The sequence below is a fragment of the Apodemus sylvaticus genome, chromosome 2 (assembly GCF_947179515.1).
Source record: "Apodemus sylvaticus chromosome 2, mApoSyl1.1, whole genome shotgun sequence".
Lineage (NCBI taxonomy): Eukaryota > Metazoa > Chordata > Mammalia > Rodentia > Muridae > Apodemus > Apodemus sylvaticus.
In genome coordinates, this window is record NC_067473.1 from 147,201,709 (window position 1) to 147,219,552 (window position 17,844).

At 49.8% G+C, this 17,844-nt stretch overlaps 1 protein-coding gene across 5 annotated transcripts in view; it reads left to right on the forward strand.

The window, feature by feature from the left end:
- Nucleotides 1-16,903, forward strand: part of Tsen2 (tRNA splicing endonuclease subunit 2) — a 40,097-nt gene extending 23,194 nt beyond the window's left edge. For all 5 annotated transcript variants that reach the window (XM_052174597.1, XM_052174598.1, XM_052174600.1 and 2 more), the window contains exons 7-12: nt 3,984-4,034; nt 6,601-6,739; nt 12,252-12,288; nt 13,687-13,798; nt 14,614-14,703; nt 15,574-16,903. In XM_052174597.1, coding sequence (XP_052030557.1) covers nt 3,984-4,034; nt 6,601-6,739; nt 12,252-12,288; nt 13,687-13,798; nt 14,614-14,703; nt 15,574-15,633 — 489 coding nt within the window. In that variant the 3' untranslated portion in view covers nt 15,634-16,903. The remainder of the gene's footprint in view (nt 1-3,983; nt 4,035-6,600; nt 6,740-12,251; nt 12,289-13,686; nt 13,799-14,613; nt 14,704-15,573) is intronic.
- Nucleotides 16,904-17,844: the final 941 nt, after the last annotated feature.

The window sequence follows — 17,844 nt, forward strand, 5'->3', positions numbered from 1 at the left end:
CTTAGAGGAATGGCACAGGTAGTGTGTGTCCCTCCTGTTGTGGTCTTTTGTTCAGTCAGCATTTCAGGGCGGCCTCCTGTGTCTGCCAGGGTAGGTGTGGAGATGTGAGCAGGGAAAAGACCTCACTCCTGTTCTTTTGTGGATCTGCAGTCTTTTGGGTGGAGGAAAGGGAGGTTTGTGTAATAGCACCTGCCCCATCTGCCTCGCCTGAATTATCCGCTCTGGATACCATAGAGAATGCTGCTGCTTTTCGGTTGTTTCCATGGAACCGTCACAGGGGTGTATCTCTCATTGGCCTACGATTATGTGGGCTCAGCTCCAGAGTTCAACAGGAAGCCACATAATGAAAACAAAGGAATACAGAGTGTACTTGTCCTATGTTCCGTGTGCATGGTCTAGTGTCTCTGGTAAGGACCTGTTTGTGTGCTATCTCCCTAAGTCCTCATGTTACCCTAGATCGTGTTGTGATCTCTCCGACCTGGGAAGAAACTATACCTCAGACTGGTTAAATTCCTTGCTCAAGAACAGTACTTGAACCTAAGCCATCTGATTGTAGAGCCCAAACTCTAAAGCATTTGCTGTGAACTACCAATGATAAATGGAAATAAACAAGATGGTGCTGATTGGTACCCCAACAACCTGGTGGAGCATTTGCTTAGTATGTCTGCTACCCTGGGTCTGCTCCCCCAGTAGTAAAGAAAGAAGTGATATTATAGGCAAAGATGAATAGGGCTAGAGGTGGTAGCCCACACCTTTAATCCTAACACTGAGAGGCAGGGAGGGGGTCTCTGTGAGTTCCAGATCAGCTTGGTCAACCTATCAAGTTACAGGTCAGACACAGTGAAACCCATCTCAAAAAAACAAAACAAAACAAAAAGCTGGGAGAAAATTCTTTCCTCACCCACATAGCATGTGAGAGGTGGCTTCCTTTGGTTCTCTGATGGCTGAATCCCTCGAGGGTTACAGTGAAGATCCCACCTGTCAGGTGCCTCTCCAGGGAAGCAGGTAACTACATGCGCATCTCTTACCAAGGATGCTGACATGCCTGGGGAGATGAGGCCCATTCTCTCTGTTGTCCTGATGCACACAGAATGGCAGGTGTGTGTGTGTGTGTGTGTGTGTGTGTGTGTTCTTTCCTCTAAATTTGAAATGAGCGCCACCAGAATTTGGTTTGACCCTGGCTTGCTGAAGGATGGGGCGCTGAGGGAGCTCTTAGAAGAGTAAGTCTTTGAAATGGGCTCCCTTCCACTTATCCAGTTTAACAGGTCTCTTTGAGTTCATGGTCAGCATCACATTAGCTTGACACAATGTAAGATGACCACGCCTGTCTCTCCTGGCAGGGTTCCTGACTATACAGTGATCTGTTAGAATAGCAGCTTGAGTCTGCACATACCACACCAGGCCAAAGCAGGTCCATGTGTAAGAGGTTTACTGGGGACAAAGAGGGAAAGAGAGAAAAAGGGAAAAAGTGGAGAAAGTGGGGAAAGGTCTGTCTTTTATATAGGCTGTGACATAACAGGTTCCCAGATGAGTGTGGGAAGTAGGCTCTGGGAAGATCTGTGGTTGTCATGGCAATAGGTGTCACCTACGTGTGACATCCTGAGTTTGGAGCCAATCTGCAGAACTGGTCTTTTGATGCCAGCATATAGTAGGTGCCCAGGCAGCGATTTAATTTTCTCCCCTATAGCAAAATGTTTTCTCTCTCTCTCTCAGTCGTTGATGCTTATCATAAATTAAGAAGAATTCACAGTGACTTTGCTCTTTCCTCTGTTGGAGGACACCAGCTGTCACTCAGAGGTACTGGTATTGTCTTCCTCAGCTGGCTTCTTGCCTGTCTTGCTCTTGAACCATGCCGTGGCAGGCGCCACACTGTGGTCACACTGTGGTTCAGTGCCCTCCTGTAGGGAGTTATGTGATCACAACCAGGCTGCTCCATAGCTTTGGAGAGTATCTTCAAGGTATGGCTTTCGGGTGCCGTGGGCCCTAACCTGAGTACGCTGTCCCCAGAAGGGAAAGCTTGCTGATAGTGCCAGCTCCGCAGACCTGCCTCCTCTGCCTCCTGAGGACTTGATCCATAAGATACCTCAGCGAACTTGGAGAGAGAACGGTTACAAGCACTGACTAACCTCAAGAGGACCCACGCTCTGATCCCAGCACATACACAGTGACTCAGAGCCATCTGTTACTCCAGTTCCAGATGATCTGATGCCCTCTTCGGGCCTCCTCGGATCCCTGGCACACACCTAGTACACATACATACATGTAGACAAAACACCCATACACATAAAATAAAAATTAAAAATACAAATAATTTAAACCACCTCAGTGAAGGCTTTAACTCAGGTCTGCTAGACATCATTCCATGACCCTTTGAAGCAAGTTCCTTTTCTGTATTGTACTATTCTGAACCAAGAAATGTAACTTTGTAGCCGGGTGGTGATGGCACATGCCTTCCATCCCAGTACTTGGGAGGCAGAGGCAGGCAGATTTCTGAGTTCAAGGCCAGCCTGGTCTACAGAGTGAGCACCAGGATAGCCAGGGCTACACAGAGAAACCTGTCTCTGGAAAAAAAAAGAAAAGAAAAAAAAGAAAAGAAATGCAAATTTGTCGAAATGCAACTTTATCTTTTCTGTGGTGTTTCGGTCACCCTGGACAGCCCACAAACTGCAAACTACATTATTCAGTGTTAGGAAATGGTGACAAGAGTGAGGCCAGAGTAAGTTCACAGGAGGTTTGGTGGGGCTTCGGGGAGCACTAACCTCTCTCAGAAAGCGTCGGCCCCTGGAGCAGCAAGGTGAGGCCCGTGTAGAAGCCCCCGGCGGATCTAGCTGCCTGGGCCTCGGCCAAGGCAGGGATTGGGGTTCCTTTCATTCTTTCAGCACAAGCATTGCGCCCTCACCAAAGGGAGCTGGACTGTCTTGTGGGCCGAGGCAACAGTGTCAGTCTCTGCTCTGCCTTAGAGAGGCGCAGGAACGAAGGTGTTTCCAGACAAGAGCAAGTGCTCTGGAGCAGAGAGGCAACAGAGTTTCTTGAGCCTGTGGTGAGGAAAGGGCCAATTACACAGCAGAGAGCAGGTCGAAGGGGCTGGTCATATTCCAGGATCTGAGCCGCCGCACCCTGCTCTGAATGAAAAGTAACTGTTTTCTAAATCAAAACTGAGAGACATTTGCCCTGTTTTGGTCCTGTTTTGCAGATCACAGTGGGTTCTGGCTTTGATGGGGTCTGCTGTGATCTCACCACAGGCTTTGGGCTATTTTTCCTCCGCCTGTGTCCCCCTCACCTAGCAGGAGCGTAAGTGAGGCAAACAGTTTTGAGTTTGGCACCCAGGACCTTCAGACAGCTTGGAGAACCACAGCTTGGAGAACTTCAGTGGCTCTGGGCAGCTCCAAGGAAGCCGCTGAGGTACCAGACCTGCACCTCTCAGGGGCACTTCTGCTCCCGTCGGCTTTCTGGCCCCTTGCTGCTGTGTGTGCACAGGCTTGGGACAGGAGGGGGCAAAGAAGAAAGAAGCCAAGTCCTGTTTCTACTCAAGGACCCTCTGCCCTGCACCTGGAAACAGGCGCCATTTGTGATTAGTTGTGGGCAGTATATCTCATGCCTTATAAGTACTGTGACGTGAGAAAAGTCAGGTTGGGATATAGCTTGGCAGGCTAGTTCCGGCAAGCAGGAGGCCCTCCGTTGCCAGCACTACTGTCAACACAATACAAAGTAGCCCAGTGCCATCCTTCAGCACTGCCCACCACCCTGTCCCCTGGGTGCCGGAGGATCCTAGATCCTGACTGCCCTGGACGGAAGCCACAACATGAGGCTGTTGGGATAGAGGGGGGTTGGAGGCATGTCGGCTTTGTCAGAAAGCTATTTTTATTTCTGTTGGGTGATGTGGGGTGAGCCGGGGTGAACTAGGCTGTCGCTCCTCACTAAGCCCCACACCCACCCTAGGAGAGCAGTGGTGTTTCTAACGAGCTCTCCCTGCTTTGTTGCAGGCTTTCTTCCTGGCATACGCCCTGGGATGCTTAAGTATTTACTATGAGAAGGTAAGTTTTTGTGTGCACACAATCCCGCCATTGCCCCGTTGACACATCCCGGGGAGCTTTATTAAAGCCAACGTGCCAACTTTCCCTGTAAGGCTCAAGCTAGGGAACCTCAGCTGGAGCAGTTCGGGCAGAAGCAGGGTGACCCTTTTAGCTTGTGTCTCTCTCAGAGGCTGGGGGACTGCAGCCTGTTATGTAAGGAGAAGGAAACCCGTATCATGATGGTTCTAGCATCACCAACCAAACCCAAAGTTCCAGGCTAGGTGCCGCCCAGGAGCACAGTGCCTGCTCTGCACGTTTAAGGCCTTGGGTTTTGTTTGTTTGTTTTAATATTTTGTTTTGGGTTTTGTTTGTTTAATCTTTAATGTGTATAGGCATTTTGCCAGAATATTTGTGCACCCCTAGCATGCTTGGTGTCCACAGACACCACTGACAGCATTGGATCCCTGGAAACTAGAGAAACAGTTGGGAGCTGCCATGTGAGTGCTAGAAATGTGCTGGGAACAGTGTTCTCACTTAACCACTACGTCCTCTGTTTTTGTTTTCAAGTCAAGATTGTCCGTGTAGCCTAGGCAGGCCTGGAAATCACTGTTTGTAGCCTAGGTTAGACTCGATGTTGAAATAGCCTCCCTATTCAGCTCTCCAAGTCCTGGGATTGCACATGTGAGCCAGGCTGCCCAGCTTGCCTGTGCTAGTTCTGATCTTTTCCACCTCTTGGTAGGAGCTGCATTAACAAGTTGAGGCTTAGAGGAAATAAGTAGCTCAGCCAAGGCCACCTGGCTAGCGTGGTTAGAGCCAGCTGGTAAGCCCATGTGTGTGGCTTCTATGTCTTGGGTTTCACTGTTGCCAGGGTATTACCATTGTTGACCTCTAGACAGACAAACAAGGGCAGCCTCTCACTAGACAGTTTCTGTCTGGTTTGAATTTGGCACCTTGCTGATGTAATGCCTATTCAAAGGACTTAGGATACAGTGATGAAGAGGAAAGGAGACAAACGGCACCACAAGTGTCTGTGTCTGCTTCTTGGGTATCCTCAGGCTCCATGCTGGACCACACCCTTTTGGGGAGACAGCGAGGGATTGAAGCCACACATGTATGAACAAAAACTGACTCAAGGTGTTTACAAGAGCTATTTATTGTCTAAGGATGGAGCCCAGGGCCTTGTCACACTAAGCATGTGCTCTCCCAGTGAGCCGCAGCCAAGCCATATTTGTGGAATTAAAGCTTAGGCTGAGCTGAACTGAGCTCATCTCACTGAGAGGCTGAGCCCAGACAGCTCAACAGTTAGTTGGTTCCTTCCCAAAGTGGTGGACTGAGAAAAGACACCGTCTAAACCCACCCATTTACTTGTTGTGACTGTTTTCTGGTGGAACCCGGGGAACAATTCTTGTTCTATTCAAGGCTCTTCTCTGGACACAGCTGGGTCATCACATTGCCCGTCAGGTGGCTGTTCTCCTATCTGAAAGCTAAATGGAACCAAGGATCATTTGGGGACTGTAATGAAAATTTCACTTAGAAAATTATTTTTTACTTTCCTGAGCCTGGCCTGGTATCACAGTAGCTGCTTCCTAAAGGACCCACAGAAGCATCTTTTATAAGCTCTATAAACGTGTCACACATGAGCCCCACACCGCATGCTGCTCATTCCTTGTCTACAACGTCCCTCCCCAGGTCCCACCTCTTTTCCTTGGCCTCTGACCCCTTTGCCGTTTCTCATTTCTAAATTCCATCCTCTCTCAAGGACGGAGCCCAGGGCCTGTGTATGCAGAGTCCCATCGCCAAGCTGCACCCCAGCCTCTGTGTCTCCTTCTCTCAGTCCTCTAGGTCCCTGCAGCATAAGAGATGAATGGGAGCCTCGGGTGGGAGCCAGGGTCACTGTAGACATTTCTGGTGGCACTTAAGCAGAGGCAAGAAGACTGCAAGTTCAAGGCCAGCCTGAGCTACGGTAGTGAGAGTATCTCAAAAAAAACAGTACCCTCCCACCCAGAAGAACATTTTTTTTTCCTGAGACAGGGTTTCTCTGTGTAGCCCTCACTGTCCTGAAACTCCCTTGGTAGAGCCACACTGGCATCAATCAAGTTCATAGAGATTGGCCTGCCTCTCTGCCTCTGCCTCCCAGGTGCTGGGATTAAAGGTGTGTCTCACCACCACCACCACCACCACCACCACCATCTGGCTTGGAGAAATTTTAATAATCTGTACATGGTTTATCTAACCATGTATGCAGGTGGGCTGAACTGTGGCTCAGTGGAAGAGCACTTACCTATGCATGCACAGGGCCCTGGTTTGCATACCTAGCACTGCAAGAAGAAAGAGTATGATTAATTTAAAAGGACCCAAATGACAAAGGTTGCTTGTGTGACTTTCTCTGCGATGGACCTCACAGTAGCACCTGTGTTATGAACAGCCACGCTTAGTGGGTGCTGTCATGTAAGCAGTGTGGGTTAGGTCTCCTGAATGAGTCCCTCTTGTTCCTCCATTGCTGCTACATGCTAGTCTAGATGTCTACTCCCTTACTGAGCAGGAGTGAGTAAATGCAAACTAACATCTTTTTTAAAAACAACTTTAGGAGCCTCTGACAATAGTGAAACTCTGGCAAGCCTTCACTGCGGTCCAGCCCACCTTCAGGACTACCTACATGGCCTATCACTACTTCCGAAGCAAAGGCTGGGTGCCCAAAGTGGGGCTCAAGTACGGAACAGATCTGCGTGAGTAGCTCTTGGGGTGTGTGTGTGTGTGTGTGTGTGTGTGTGTGTGAGAGAGAGAGAGAGAGAGAGAGAGAGAGAGAGAGAGATGTGAGGACAGGGTCAGCCCAGTTTGCTTGGGAGGTCCAGGTAGTTGTCTGTTCTGTTGATGTCTGTTCTGTTGGATACCATTGCTGGGTGTTTGGATGGAATGGGATAAATGTAAAGAATGAGAAGGCCGTGTGTTGGGAAAGCCTACTGGCAGGCACAGACTTTCCTAGTCATAGCCAAGAGTTCTGTGGCACCTGCTGCACATCAGCCATGAGCTTGTGTGATTTCCGTCAGGTCTGTTTTCTTGCAGCTTCACTTGCCTTAGACTCTGAGCCCTGAAGTTATGATGATAGCCTAGCTGTTGTTTACTGAGCTCACTCTGTCTGACACACTCCTGTGACACTCCTCACAGAAGCCCTCTGCTATTCTGCGTGCCTCCCTCATTCCTTACTGCAGTGTGCAGAGGAAAGGCCTTGTACCCTCCCTGCTTTCCAGTCACTCTCAGGCTTTGGAGTCTAGCACGTGGGCTGTTAGGCACTTCTGTGTGTCACAGGCTCCCCAGTGATCCCCTCGGGCGAAGGCTTGCTGGGCAGAGCAAACAGCACAGAGGCTTGGCACAACCCACTGACCAGAGGCTAGGAACTACCCAGAGGCAAGGACAAGGAGAGCACTGCTCCCAAGGTTCTCAGGCTGGGATCAGATCCAGGATGTTTGGAATGAAAACAGAGTGCTGTCTCATCAATGACTGGAGAGAACCAAAATGGAGGAGAAACTTGCTGGTGAGACTGGGCCTGACAGCCACCAACAGGATGGATGTGGCACTTGTGCGTAAAGGAACCAGGTGGCCTCTGGCGCTGCCTCAGATTCTTGATGTATTTGTCTGGTGGGCGTGCAGACTGAGAGGACTCATCTGAAATGCTCCGCCACAGAAGCAGTCTGGGTTTCGGGCACTTAGAGGATGAGGTCTGCAGTGAGAATTCTGGAATTTTGGTTTCTTTAAGAACACAGAAATATTATAGTGTTTTCATTTTAATCCCAGATGTGAGGATAGGGGCTGCTTCAGACTGTCCACAGCAGCTAACTATGATTTGCCTTAAGCTTTAGCAGAGGCATGGTTTTGCCAACTGCATATAGTTTCTGCAGTTGTGTGACAGATGGAATTCTGAGAACTTTTCAGAGGGCATATAAATGCTACAGCCCAAAGAGATGGAGTTGGTGGTTGGTAGTCGTTGTGGGGCAGGTGGGGAGGGTTGGCTGCAGATTGTTAGTAGTCCTGCTCAAAGAAAAACAAAAGGAAAGAAATTAGACTCAAGAATCTCTCCCTCCCTCCTTCCTTCCTTTCTTCCTTCCTTCCCTCCCTCCCCTCTATCCTTTCTCTTCTATCTAGTGATAATAGGGGGTAAAACCAAGCGGGGGGGGGGAGGATAAAGGGTGAGAAAAAGAAGAACCCACAAAGTGGCCTGTTCTTAATACTCTTCGTCCTTTTCATGGGTTTATGCACAAGCATGTCTTCATTCTGTGGAAGTCTCTACTTGTGGCATATCGGCACCCAGCAAGCTTCAGGTTGGGGCAGAGGGGCAGCTTGATGGTCGGGCTCCAGCCTGGCATTCCTGAGTCCCTAAGCATGAGCCTAACAAGGAAGAATTCAGATCTTGGAGCCTCAGAGGTTAGTGATGCTCTTCGTGATTGAAAGAGGAGACAGACAGTTCTGGGGAGACGGACCATGGCAGCCCGGGGGGCTGTAGATGCCAGGGCCTGGGTCAGTAACCATCTGTCTGTCTTCAGGCTCCCCTCCAGCTCTGGGCTCAGTCCTTAATAAATCACCACCATTTCCATTTGGGCCATGTGAATGAGTGCTTCCTGGGTCTTCTCAGAAGTGTTTGTGAGGTGCAGATAAAATGTTAAGGTATTTGAGAGCCCCAAAACATTATGGTTTTTGAAGTCTTGGGGGGCCCTGATGCAGCTTGTTCCATATGTCTCAGCCTTTTTAAATAATACAAAGAAAGTCAGTGCAGTCTTTAAATTCTTACGCTGGGGCTGGAGAGATGGCGCAGAGGTTTAGGGCATTGACTGCTGCTCTTCCAGAGGACCTGAGTTTGATTCTCAGCATCCACATGGTGGATAACTCCAGCTTCAGGGAATAGTATGTCCCCTTCTAATCTCTGTTGTGGTACACACATGTGGTGCACAGAAATGCATGCAGGCAAAACACACACACACACAATTAGGAAAAAAATGAATAAAACCTTTAACGCTCTAAAGTAGGCTGTGCTTAAGCTGGTGTTGCTAAACCATTTTCCCAGGGTGGAGACCCAGGCAGTTCTACCCTCCTAATGTCACAGTGAGGAAATGAAGCACAGTTCTGTCCGTTTACTCTGGGGAGCTGGTCAGTTTATTGAGCTTTTCTGTAGGTAAGGGGTTACTTACAGTGGTGTAAGTCCTCCTTTACCGCCAACAGGACACACCTAGAAAGCCTTTACCCTGAGGGGATGAGGACTCACCCTGTAGACCTATAGATGACTCCTCTCCATCCCCCTGGCCTAGCCCTCCCCCAGGCCACATGTAATTAAGACAAAGTTGCATGCAACAGGAGTAGGGAGTGCTAAATACTCAGGTGAGGGTCTCAAGACCCTCCCCACCCCTCCTCGGTGGGCATAAACAGTCAACAAGCTTCCCTAGATGATCCTTGTTCAAGGAGGCACAGCTCAACTCTCTAGGGAGTTGCTAGGCTCAGGGGACAGTCACTCATAACACCTGGAATTGTAGGATAGCCCTCAGGGGGCACCAGCAGCCCTGAAGGTCTTTTCTGGACTGTGGTTGGTAGGTTGCTACTTGCCCGTCCCTCTAGGGGAAAGGACTCTTTTCTGTTTCTAACATCCTGGAGGTCACCCACAGGTGGCTGATGGACTGGACTGGGCTCAAGTTGCTGAAGATAAATTTCAAGATAGCTGTGTTGGTCCCAGCTCTTGTTTGTGCAGGGGATGGCCTTGCTTTGTTTCTTTTTGACTTCCTCTGTTCTCACATGCCCCCCCCCACCCCACCCCCACACCCTTGATCACAGCTACTCACCTACCTAGCAGCTCTCCACAATCCTCGTCTTAAGGGGGAAATGTGAGTTGAAGCAGTCAGGGAGGCCGTCCTTGGGTTAAGAGGCAGCATGGGTAACAGAGAGAGCTCTCGGGTCACAGCCAGCTCCACCTCTTCCCACCTGCGTGACCTCTGCTGGTTTCTTAATTTGCCTGAGCTCTGTCTTATCTCACCTTGGGACGTTGATAAAACATGTTTGTAGAGCACTTCTGAGAAGGACTGCGTGAGTTGTGCTCCCATGACTCATGATTTAGTCAAAGCATGCAGTGCCCCAGAATGTGGGGTAAAGATGCAATTGGGTTCCAGACATGGATTCAGTAGGTAGAGAAGACCTTTGTTTCCCCTTGGATGCTTTGGTTTTTGTTTTGTATCTTGACATAGAGTTTTACATTGCCCAGGCTGCTCTCAATAGTTGAGCAGCCCTCCTGGCTCAGCCTCCTGAGTAGCTGGACTACATGTGTGCCTCTACACCCAGCAATGCCTGCATTTTAGAATGTCGGAAGCCAGTTCAGAGAGGCTAGTAACTGGCCTAAAGCCTCTCAGCCTGGAGTGACAGGGATTGGACAGGAAGTGATGGTCCTAGTCTACCTCCTTCCCGTTGCTGAGCCCCAGATCCCAGAGAGATGTTTGGATGAGTTTGGATGTTCGCGTCACGGGAACTGAGTTGAGCTGAAACACAGTTCATAGGAAATGAACCGGCAAACGGCAGTGTGACCACAGAAACCAGACCAGAAGCAGCAGCTGGATGAAGGGGTCCTGCAGTGTCCCGGGGAGTCCCGAGCCGGCCCCCGAATCACTGCCTCCAAAAAGGAAACTGTGTTCATTTCTCAGGGGAAATGAGCTTTCCTTGATTTTCCTCTGTTGGGGAGCGAGGGGACAGCCAGTGTCACAGGGCCAGCACGTGGCAGCAGTAATGGCAAAGCTGTAGGTTCCTGCTAGATTTCAGCCTTCAGGGCGTGGCCATGCCATCCATTGGTCATTTATAAATGTCAGCCTGGGGCTCACCATAGCGCTCACTTTTATTTTCTATGAAATCTAGTAAACATCTCCAGGTAGCTCCAGATGCCTGACAGGTACTCAGAGACCTGGGCTTCTCCATGTTAAAAGTTGCTCCATCTTCAGCACAGGTCCTCAGGGTCACTAGCTGAGTGCTGAGCTCTGACCCGGGAGTGCTGTGTGTCGACCCACACGTGGCACAGCTCAGAGCCAGGCCCGGCTGCTCAGGAGGAGGCTAGAGAGATGTGGTAGGCAGCTGGCCAGGCCTTGCCTCCATGGGCTCCCTGCTGAGGGCTACCATCGTAGGCCCCAGCTCCTTCAAAGAGAGGCTCTTTTTGCTCTCTACAGACTGGCCTCCCCTCTTCATGTGTCAGAGCCCCGTGAGAAAGACAGGCTGATAACAGGACGGGGTAATAATGGATCTTCTGTAGCCTCTTGGCTGAATTTCTCATTTATTTACTTATTTATTTTAGTTTTTATTTATTAGTGTTTGTGACTCAGGTTCACATGAGCACATGCCATGGTGTGGGCACAGTGCACTCAGGCATGTGTGGACACATGTGCTATGTATGTATGGACACATGTGCTATGTATGTATGAGCATTCATACCAAACATTTTTACTTTCTGAGACTTCTTGCCATCCCCGGCATGTAAGTGTGTTGTGTGTGATGCATGCAAAGTGACTGCAGGCAGACATGCACCAGGAGACCAGAGGAAGAGGTCAGGTGACTTTCTCTGTCGCTCTTTAGCTTATTGCCTAGAGACAGGGTCCCTCAGTGAGTCAGAACAGTGCGGGGTTTCAGGCATGCGGACCCGTGCCCCACTTCCTGTGTCATGTTGGCAGTTAAAACTGTCCTCATGCCCAGGCAGCATATGCTCTTGCCACGGTGCCAGGCCCTGAATTCCTACACATGACTACACAGGACCAAAAGGCTGGGAAGTGGTCCTTGGCTTCCCTGAAAACTGTGCATCTCCTGTGTGACACGGCACCAGCAGGGCCCACCCTCACTCTGAGCTTGGTTGACTTGGGACGAGTCACAAACACTGTGCATTGTATGGACTTAATGCTCTGTCCACCACTTCCCACACACAGAGAAACACAACACCCACGTGTAGCCAGGAGTATGGCCTGGGCAGGGTGAATCACTGGGCTCAGTCCCCAACACCAGAGGAAAATGAAAAACAATGGCGTGGACTTAACTCTGGGAGTTGCTGGTGGAGTGGACGAGGGTGTCCAGGTTTGGACAGCAGATGTGACTAGCTTCGTTGCTTCTGGGGAGAAAGAGTTTGGATCTGAAGCCAGGCTGGGGCCAGAGAGCAGAGTGCCTCAGAAGGAGAGCTGGGTGTTAGCATGCTCTGGGTGGTTATGACGGGCTGACATCTCCTTTCTCTCTTTACAGTGCTGTATCGGAAAGGCCCTCCATTCTACCATGCAAGGTTTGGAAATTTTTAAATAAATTAATAGAAAGGACACAAGGAAATGTCTGGCTTTAGTTTAATTTTCAGTGTCTCAGAGGCAATTAAAAGTCATATTCTGAGCTGAGAGGTGGTGGTACACGCCTTTAGGCCCAGCACTCAGGAGGCAGAGGCAGGTGGATTTCTGAGTTCGGGTATAGCCTGGTCTACAGAGTGAGTTCCAAGACCAGCCAGGGCTACATAGACAGATTCTGTCCCAAAAACTAAACCCCCCAAAAATATCATATTCATGGGGCTGAAGAGATGATTGATTCAGTGGTGAAGAACTCTGGTTGCTCTTCCAGAAGTTCCGGGTTTGGTTCCCAGCACCCGCAGGCTCACAACATGAGGATCTGATGTCTTATTCTGACATCCACAGACACATATGCAGGCAAACACCTATACTTATTTTTTAATAACTTAAACTTTGTGTGCACTGGTGTTTTGCTTGCATGTATGTCTATTTGAGGATGTCAGATTCCCTGGAACAGCGCTTACAAACAGTTGTGAGCTCCCGTGTGGGTAGTGAGAATTGAACCCAGGTCCTCTGGAAGAGCAGCCAGTGCTCTTAACCACTGAGCCATCTCTCCAGCCCAAACACCTACACTTATAAAAATAAAATATATCTCTTCAGAAAATCATGTTCCTGGCCGGGCGATGGTGGCGCACACCTATAGTCCCAGCACTCTGGGAGGCAGAGGCAGGCGGATTTCTTAGTTCGAGGCCAGCCTGGTCTACAGAGTAAGTTCCAGGATAGCCAGGGTTACACAGAAAAACCCTGTCTCGGAAAAAAACAAATCCAAAAAACGGAAAAAAAAAAAATGTTCCTGGCCAGGTGTGGTAACATATATCTTTAACCCAGCACTCTGAAGAGGAGGCAGGTGGAGCTCTTTAAGTTTCAAGTCAGCCTAGCCTACATGGCAAGGTCCAGTTTAATCAAGGCTACATAGTGAGACCCTGTCTCAAAATAAACAAACCTGCAGGCTCCAGGCTGGCCTGGGGTGCAGCCTGGTGGTAGACCGCTGGGTTCCGTGGTCAGCACTGCAGGATGTCAGCACACTGGCCGTGTTACACTGTCCACACAGTGAGTCAGTCTGGGTGTGGTCCTCAGAGCCCAGTGAGTGAGAGTATCCAAACACTTGCAAGAATTTGCAACTTTCATGTTGGGAAAAATAGTCCGTTCCTTCCTGTTGGTAGGCGTGCATTCAGCCTGAAGGGTGGCAGCCTCCTGTCCGGTTGGTCGTTAGTCAGTTATTTGGTGGTCTAGGATTTTAGCAGCAGGCGATGTGAAGTTCTTCCGTCTTAGTGCCTGGTAAGACACGCTGTTCTCTGAACAAGCTGATAGTGTACCTTTCCCAGAATGTCCGTCTTGTCTCCTAGCTACTCTGTCATCATTGAGCTCGTGGACGACAACTTTGAGGGCTCCCTCCGCAGGCCTTTCAGCTGGAAGTCGCTGGCCGCCTTGAGCAGAGTCTCGGGGAACGTCTCTAAGGTAACGAACCAAGCCTCACTTACGTGGCCCCTTTGCTTTTCTCTTAAAGTCAGAGGATTTTCTTTAAAATGGGGCTGTAGGGGCTGGGGAGGTGGCACTGTGGTTAAGAGCTCTTGGCTCCTCCAGAGGACCTGACACCCTAGCACCCACATCAGACATCTTACAACCACCTGACCTCCAGCTCCAGAGGACCTGACACCCTCTTCTGACCTCTGTAGGCGCTGCACACATGTGCTGCACACATAGGCACATAAACAAAACTAAGTTTGTTTGATTGTTTTTCAAGTCATCTGGGGCTTGGTGGCTAAGGGCTCGCACTGCTCTTCCTTCCAGAGCACCGGAGCACCTACACCAGCCATCTGAGCTCCAGCTGCAGGAGAGCCACTGCCCTCTTCTGCCTCCCACAGGCAGCTGCACTCACAGCACTTCCCTACACAGACACAGATATACACATAATTAAGAATAAAATAATAAAAAATCTTAAGTTATTTGTATGACTGAGTACACACCTGTAACCCCAGCACTTGGAAAGTGGAGGCAGGAGGCCCGTGAGTCTGGGGCGGCCTGTCTTCCCTTCTCGGTGGCACACATATGCAGTGTGTATTCTCCATCCCGGATGTGTAAGCAGCTGGTCTGCTTCCTCGCATCCCCACATCCTCTCCACCATTGTGAAAGCCAGGGAAGCAGGAGGTGTGCCCTCTGAGTGTGACACTGCAGTGTACACAGGGATGAGTGGGGGAAGGGTGCTTGCATCACACATTGCCATGTGATGTCTCTTTGCAGAATATGGAAATTGTGTCATCTTTTCTTGGCAGGAGCTGATGCTGTGTTACTTGATTAAGCCCTCTACCATGACTGATGAAGACATGGAGACCCCAGAATGCATGAAGAGGATTCAAGTTCAGGTGTGTGAGTACAGAGCCAGATTCACATTATCCCAAGAGTCTACACCCACTGCACCCACTGCAGGGAATGGTCTTGCCTCAGTGACAGAAGCTGCTTCTGTCCCTGTAAACCTCTCAGCTTCTTCCCCCTGAACCTGTCAGACTCCACTTTCCACAGCCTCGGCCAGTCTGTTGCTTCCCTGTCTCCAGCCATGAGTGGGCTAGTAAGCGCCTGTTCTGCCCACACACCTGAGCCTTGCACACCCACACATGTCACTCCCATGCTCCTGCATTGAACCAGACACCCTCCAGTAGTCCTGGCTGCTGTCCTGTGCTGGGGCTGCCAAGTTCTCAGTAGAGTCACCACCGTGTGTTAATGTCTCTGAGCCCTTCCCCACTGCCCACCGTTGAAGCCCTCGGAGCTTCAACAACACCTTAGCTTCCCACACAGTCTGCCTCCTTGTTTTCCTCTCTGTGTGCCCCTGCCCTGGTCACAGTCACATGTCCTGTCGGCCTCCAGGGCCCCAGTGGCACTCCCTCCATTTGTTCTAATCTTCTCTAGGTTTGTGTTCATTAAACCTCAGGGACCTCTTGTCTCTTCCCATGGCTGACTGACAGGCACCGTGTGTCCCAGAGTAGGTCCTCACTGAGTTGAGCACTGACCTTGACTGCGGCTGCATGCTGGGCAGCTAATTAATGCAGCGGTGACAGAGGACAGGGTCCCCATGTGAGGGTTATGGTTACACCTCACGCTTTCTCCACATCTTTCCCTTTCAAGCCTGGGAAGGGAATCCCTGCAAACCGGCAGTCTGTGCCATGCAGCTGTGACATCACATGCTTGGGACTCCCGTTTCCATGTCTGAAGTCCGGCCCTCTCTTACTCGGTTGCAGGAGGTGATTCTCAGCCGATGGGTTTCTTCCCGAGAGAGAAGTGACCAAGAGGATCTTTGACCTTCCAGTCCTAGAGTCCACAGCTCAACAGCTCTGACCGTGTGGCATCGGCCTGCCCCGAAGGAGCATTTGGGGACCACAGGACCCCAATAGAAAAAACTACGCCTGTAGCTCAGCTCACCCGAGGACTTCAACCATTTACCCACGTGACTGAAAACCCATTGACGGTTTGAAAACCTTGAAATACTTACTGAGTGACCGCTGCCTTCTCGGTGAACTCATTATTTGACAGGTCGGTGCGTTGAACGCAAAATTATGTAGTACTGGCCATGAAAGATGCATCTTGCTTTGGAGAACTTCTTATAAAATAAAAGTAAGAAGTGAAGTTTTTGAGAGAACAAATGCAGTTAACATTTAGCAAATCATGGAGTTATTACCCTCCTCCCATGGGTTAGAAAGCAAAGAAAACATTGCCCGAGGGGCATTTAGGCATCTTAGTGCGTTTTTTGTGTTGCTATAGCAGAATGGCTGGTGCTAGATAGCACATAAAGAAAAAGAGCGTATTTGGTTCGTGATTTTCATGGCTGGAAAGTCCAAACACTGTGGCACAGATCTGGCACTTGGCAGCATCATGATATGCCGGAGGAACGAAAAGGGATGTAAACTAGAATGAGAGATGGGGACAGGGCTATGGCTATGTGACCAGTCTCCGGGGAACTAACCCACCCTTGACGAACTCTAATTCCTCCCAAGAGGAAGGTCGTGACTGAAGAACTTGCCTCCTGCACTGGGTAAGTTAAGCCTCAGCGTGTTTCGGTGGACAGCACGAATTCACAAGATAACCCGAGGGATGTGAGCTTGGGCGGAGCTTCTGTCAGGGTGGACTGAGAGCCGCTGCCTGAGTTAGTGGAAGTGTAAGAAAGTGTCTGAGGTCCACCCACGTCCAGGCTCAAGAAACTGGCAAATGGTGTGGGCGCTTGGTCTCCAAGTAGTCTGCCGAAACTGTTTGGAAGCAATGATCTTTAAAAAGAAAGCAGGCAGTGGTGGCACATGCCTTTTTTTTTTCTTTTTTTTTTTCTTTATTATATGTTAGTACACTGTAGCTGTCTTCAGACACACCAGAAGAGGGCATCAGATCTTGTTACGGATGGTTGTGAGCCACCATGTGGTTGCTGGGACTTGAACTCAGAACCTCTGAAAGAGCAGTCAGTACTCTTAACCACTGAGCCATCTCTCCAGCCCAATAAATACCCCAGTGTTAATCTTCTGTTTTCTTTTGTTTTGTCTTGTTTTTTGAGACAGAGTTTCTCTGTGTAGCCCTAGCTGTCCTGGAACTCACTCTGTAGACCAGGTTGGACTTGAACTCAGAAATCTGCCTGCCTCTGTGCACGCCTTTAATCCCAGCACTTGGGAGGCAGAGGCAGGCGGATTTCTGAGCTTGAGGCCAGCCTGGTCTACAGAGTGAGTTCCAGGACAGCCAGGGCTACAGAGAAATCTGTCTCAAAAACCAAAAAGAAAAAAGAAAAAAAGAAAAGAGGAGTGTTTGCTAATTGCTGCGGCCATGTCCTCCAGCTCCCCGACTGTGCTGTCTGCTCATGGTCCCAAATCCTGGCTGAGAGCTTGTGCAGGTCTCACTCCTGCCCCCACACACGTTAGCCTAGTGACCTGGAGGTCGTGTTCAGCAATCAGCTCCCAGAGCCCCGACAAGCATCAATGGACAGCACAGAGATGCTTGTTCCTACCTCATATTTAGTATTTTTACGATCATGGCTTCCCTCAGGCTCCAGAGCAGAGATTTCTTGTGGCTTCTTATTGTTTTGAGTGATCACTTTTCAGAACTTTTAAAGTCAGACGAAAGTTTGAGGAGCCACTGCACATATTTCATTCAGTCCTGCTCAGAGCCTGGATATACTACAGTCAGAAAGATTTTTTTTTAAGAATTATTTATTTTATGGATGTGAGTACCCTGTAGCTGTCTTCAGACACACCGGAAGAGGGCATCAGATCCCATTACAGATAGTTATGAGCCACCATGTGGGTGCTGGGAATTGAAGTCAGAGCCTCTGGAAGAGCAAGTTGGTGCTCTTAACCACTGAGCCATCTCTCCAGCCCCCTGTCGGAACTCTTCCAGAAGTATTGTCACACACCATCTTGAGTCCCTCAAAGGTTGAGTGACTCCAAGAATACAGACATCAGTAACGGTGTGGTGGAAAGCCCAGAAGACCTCAGGTGTCACTCAGCACAAAGCTGTGGAGGAGCCTCCTGGGCTGG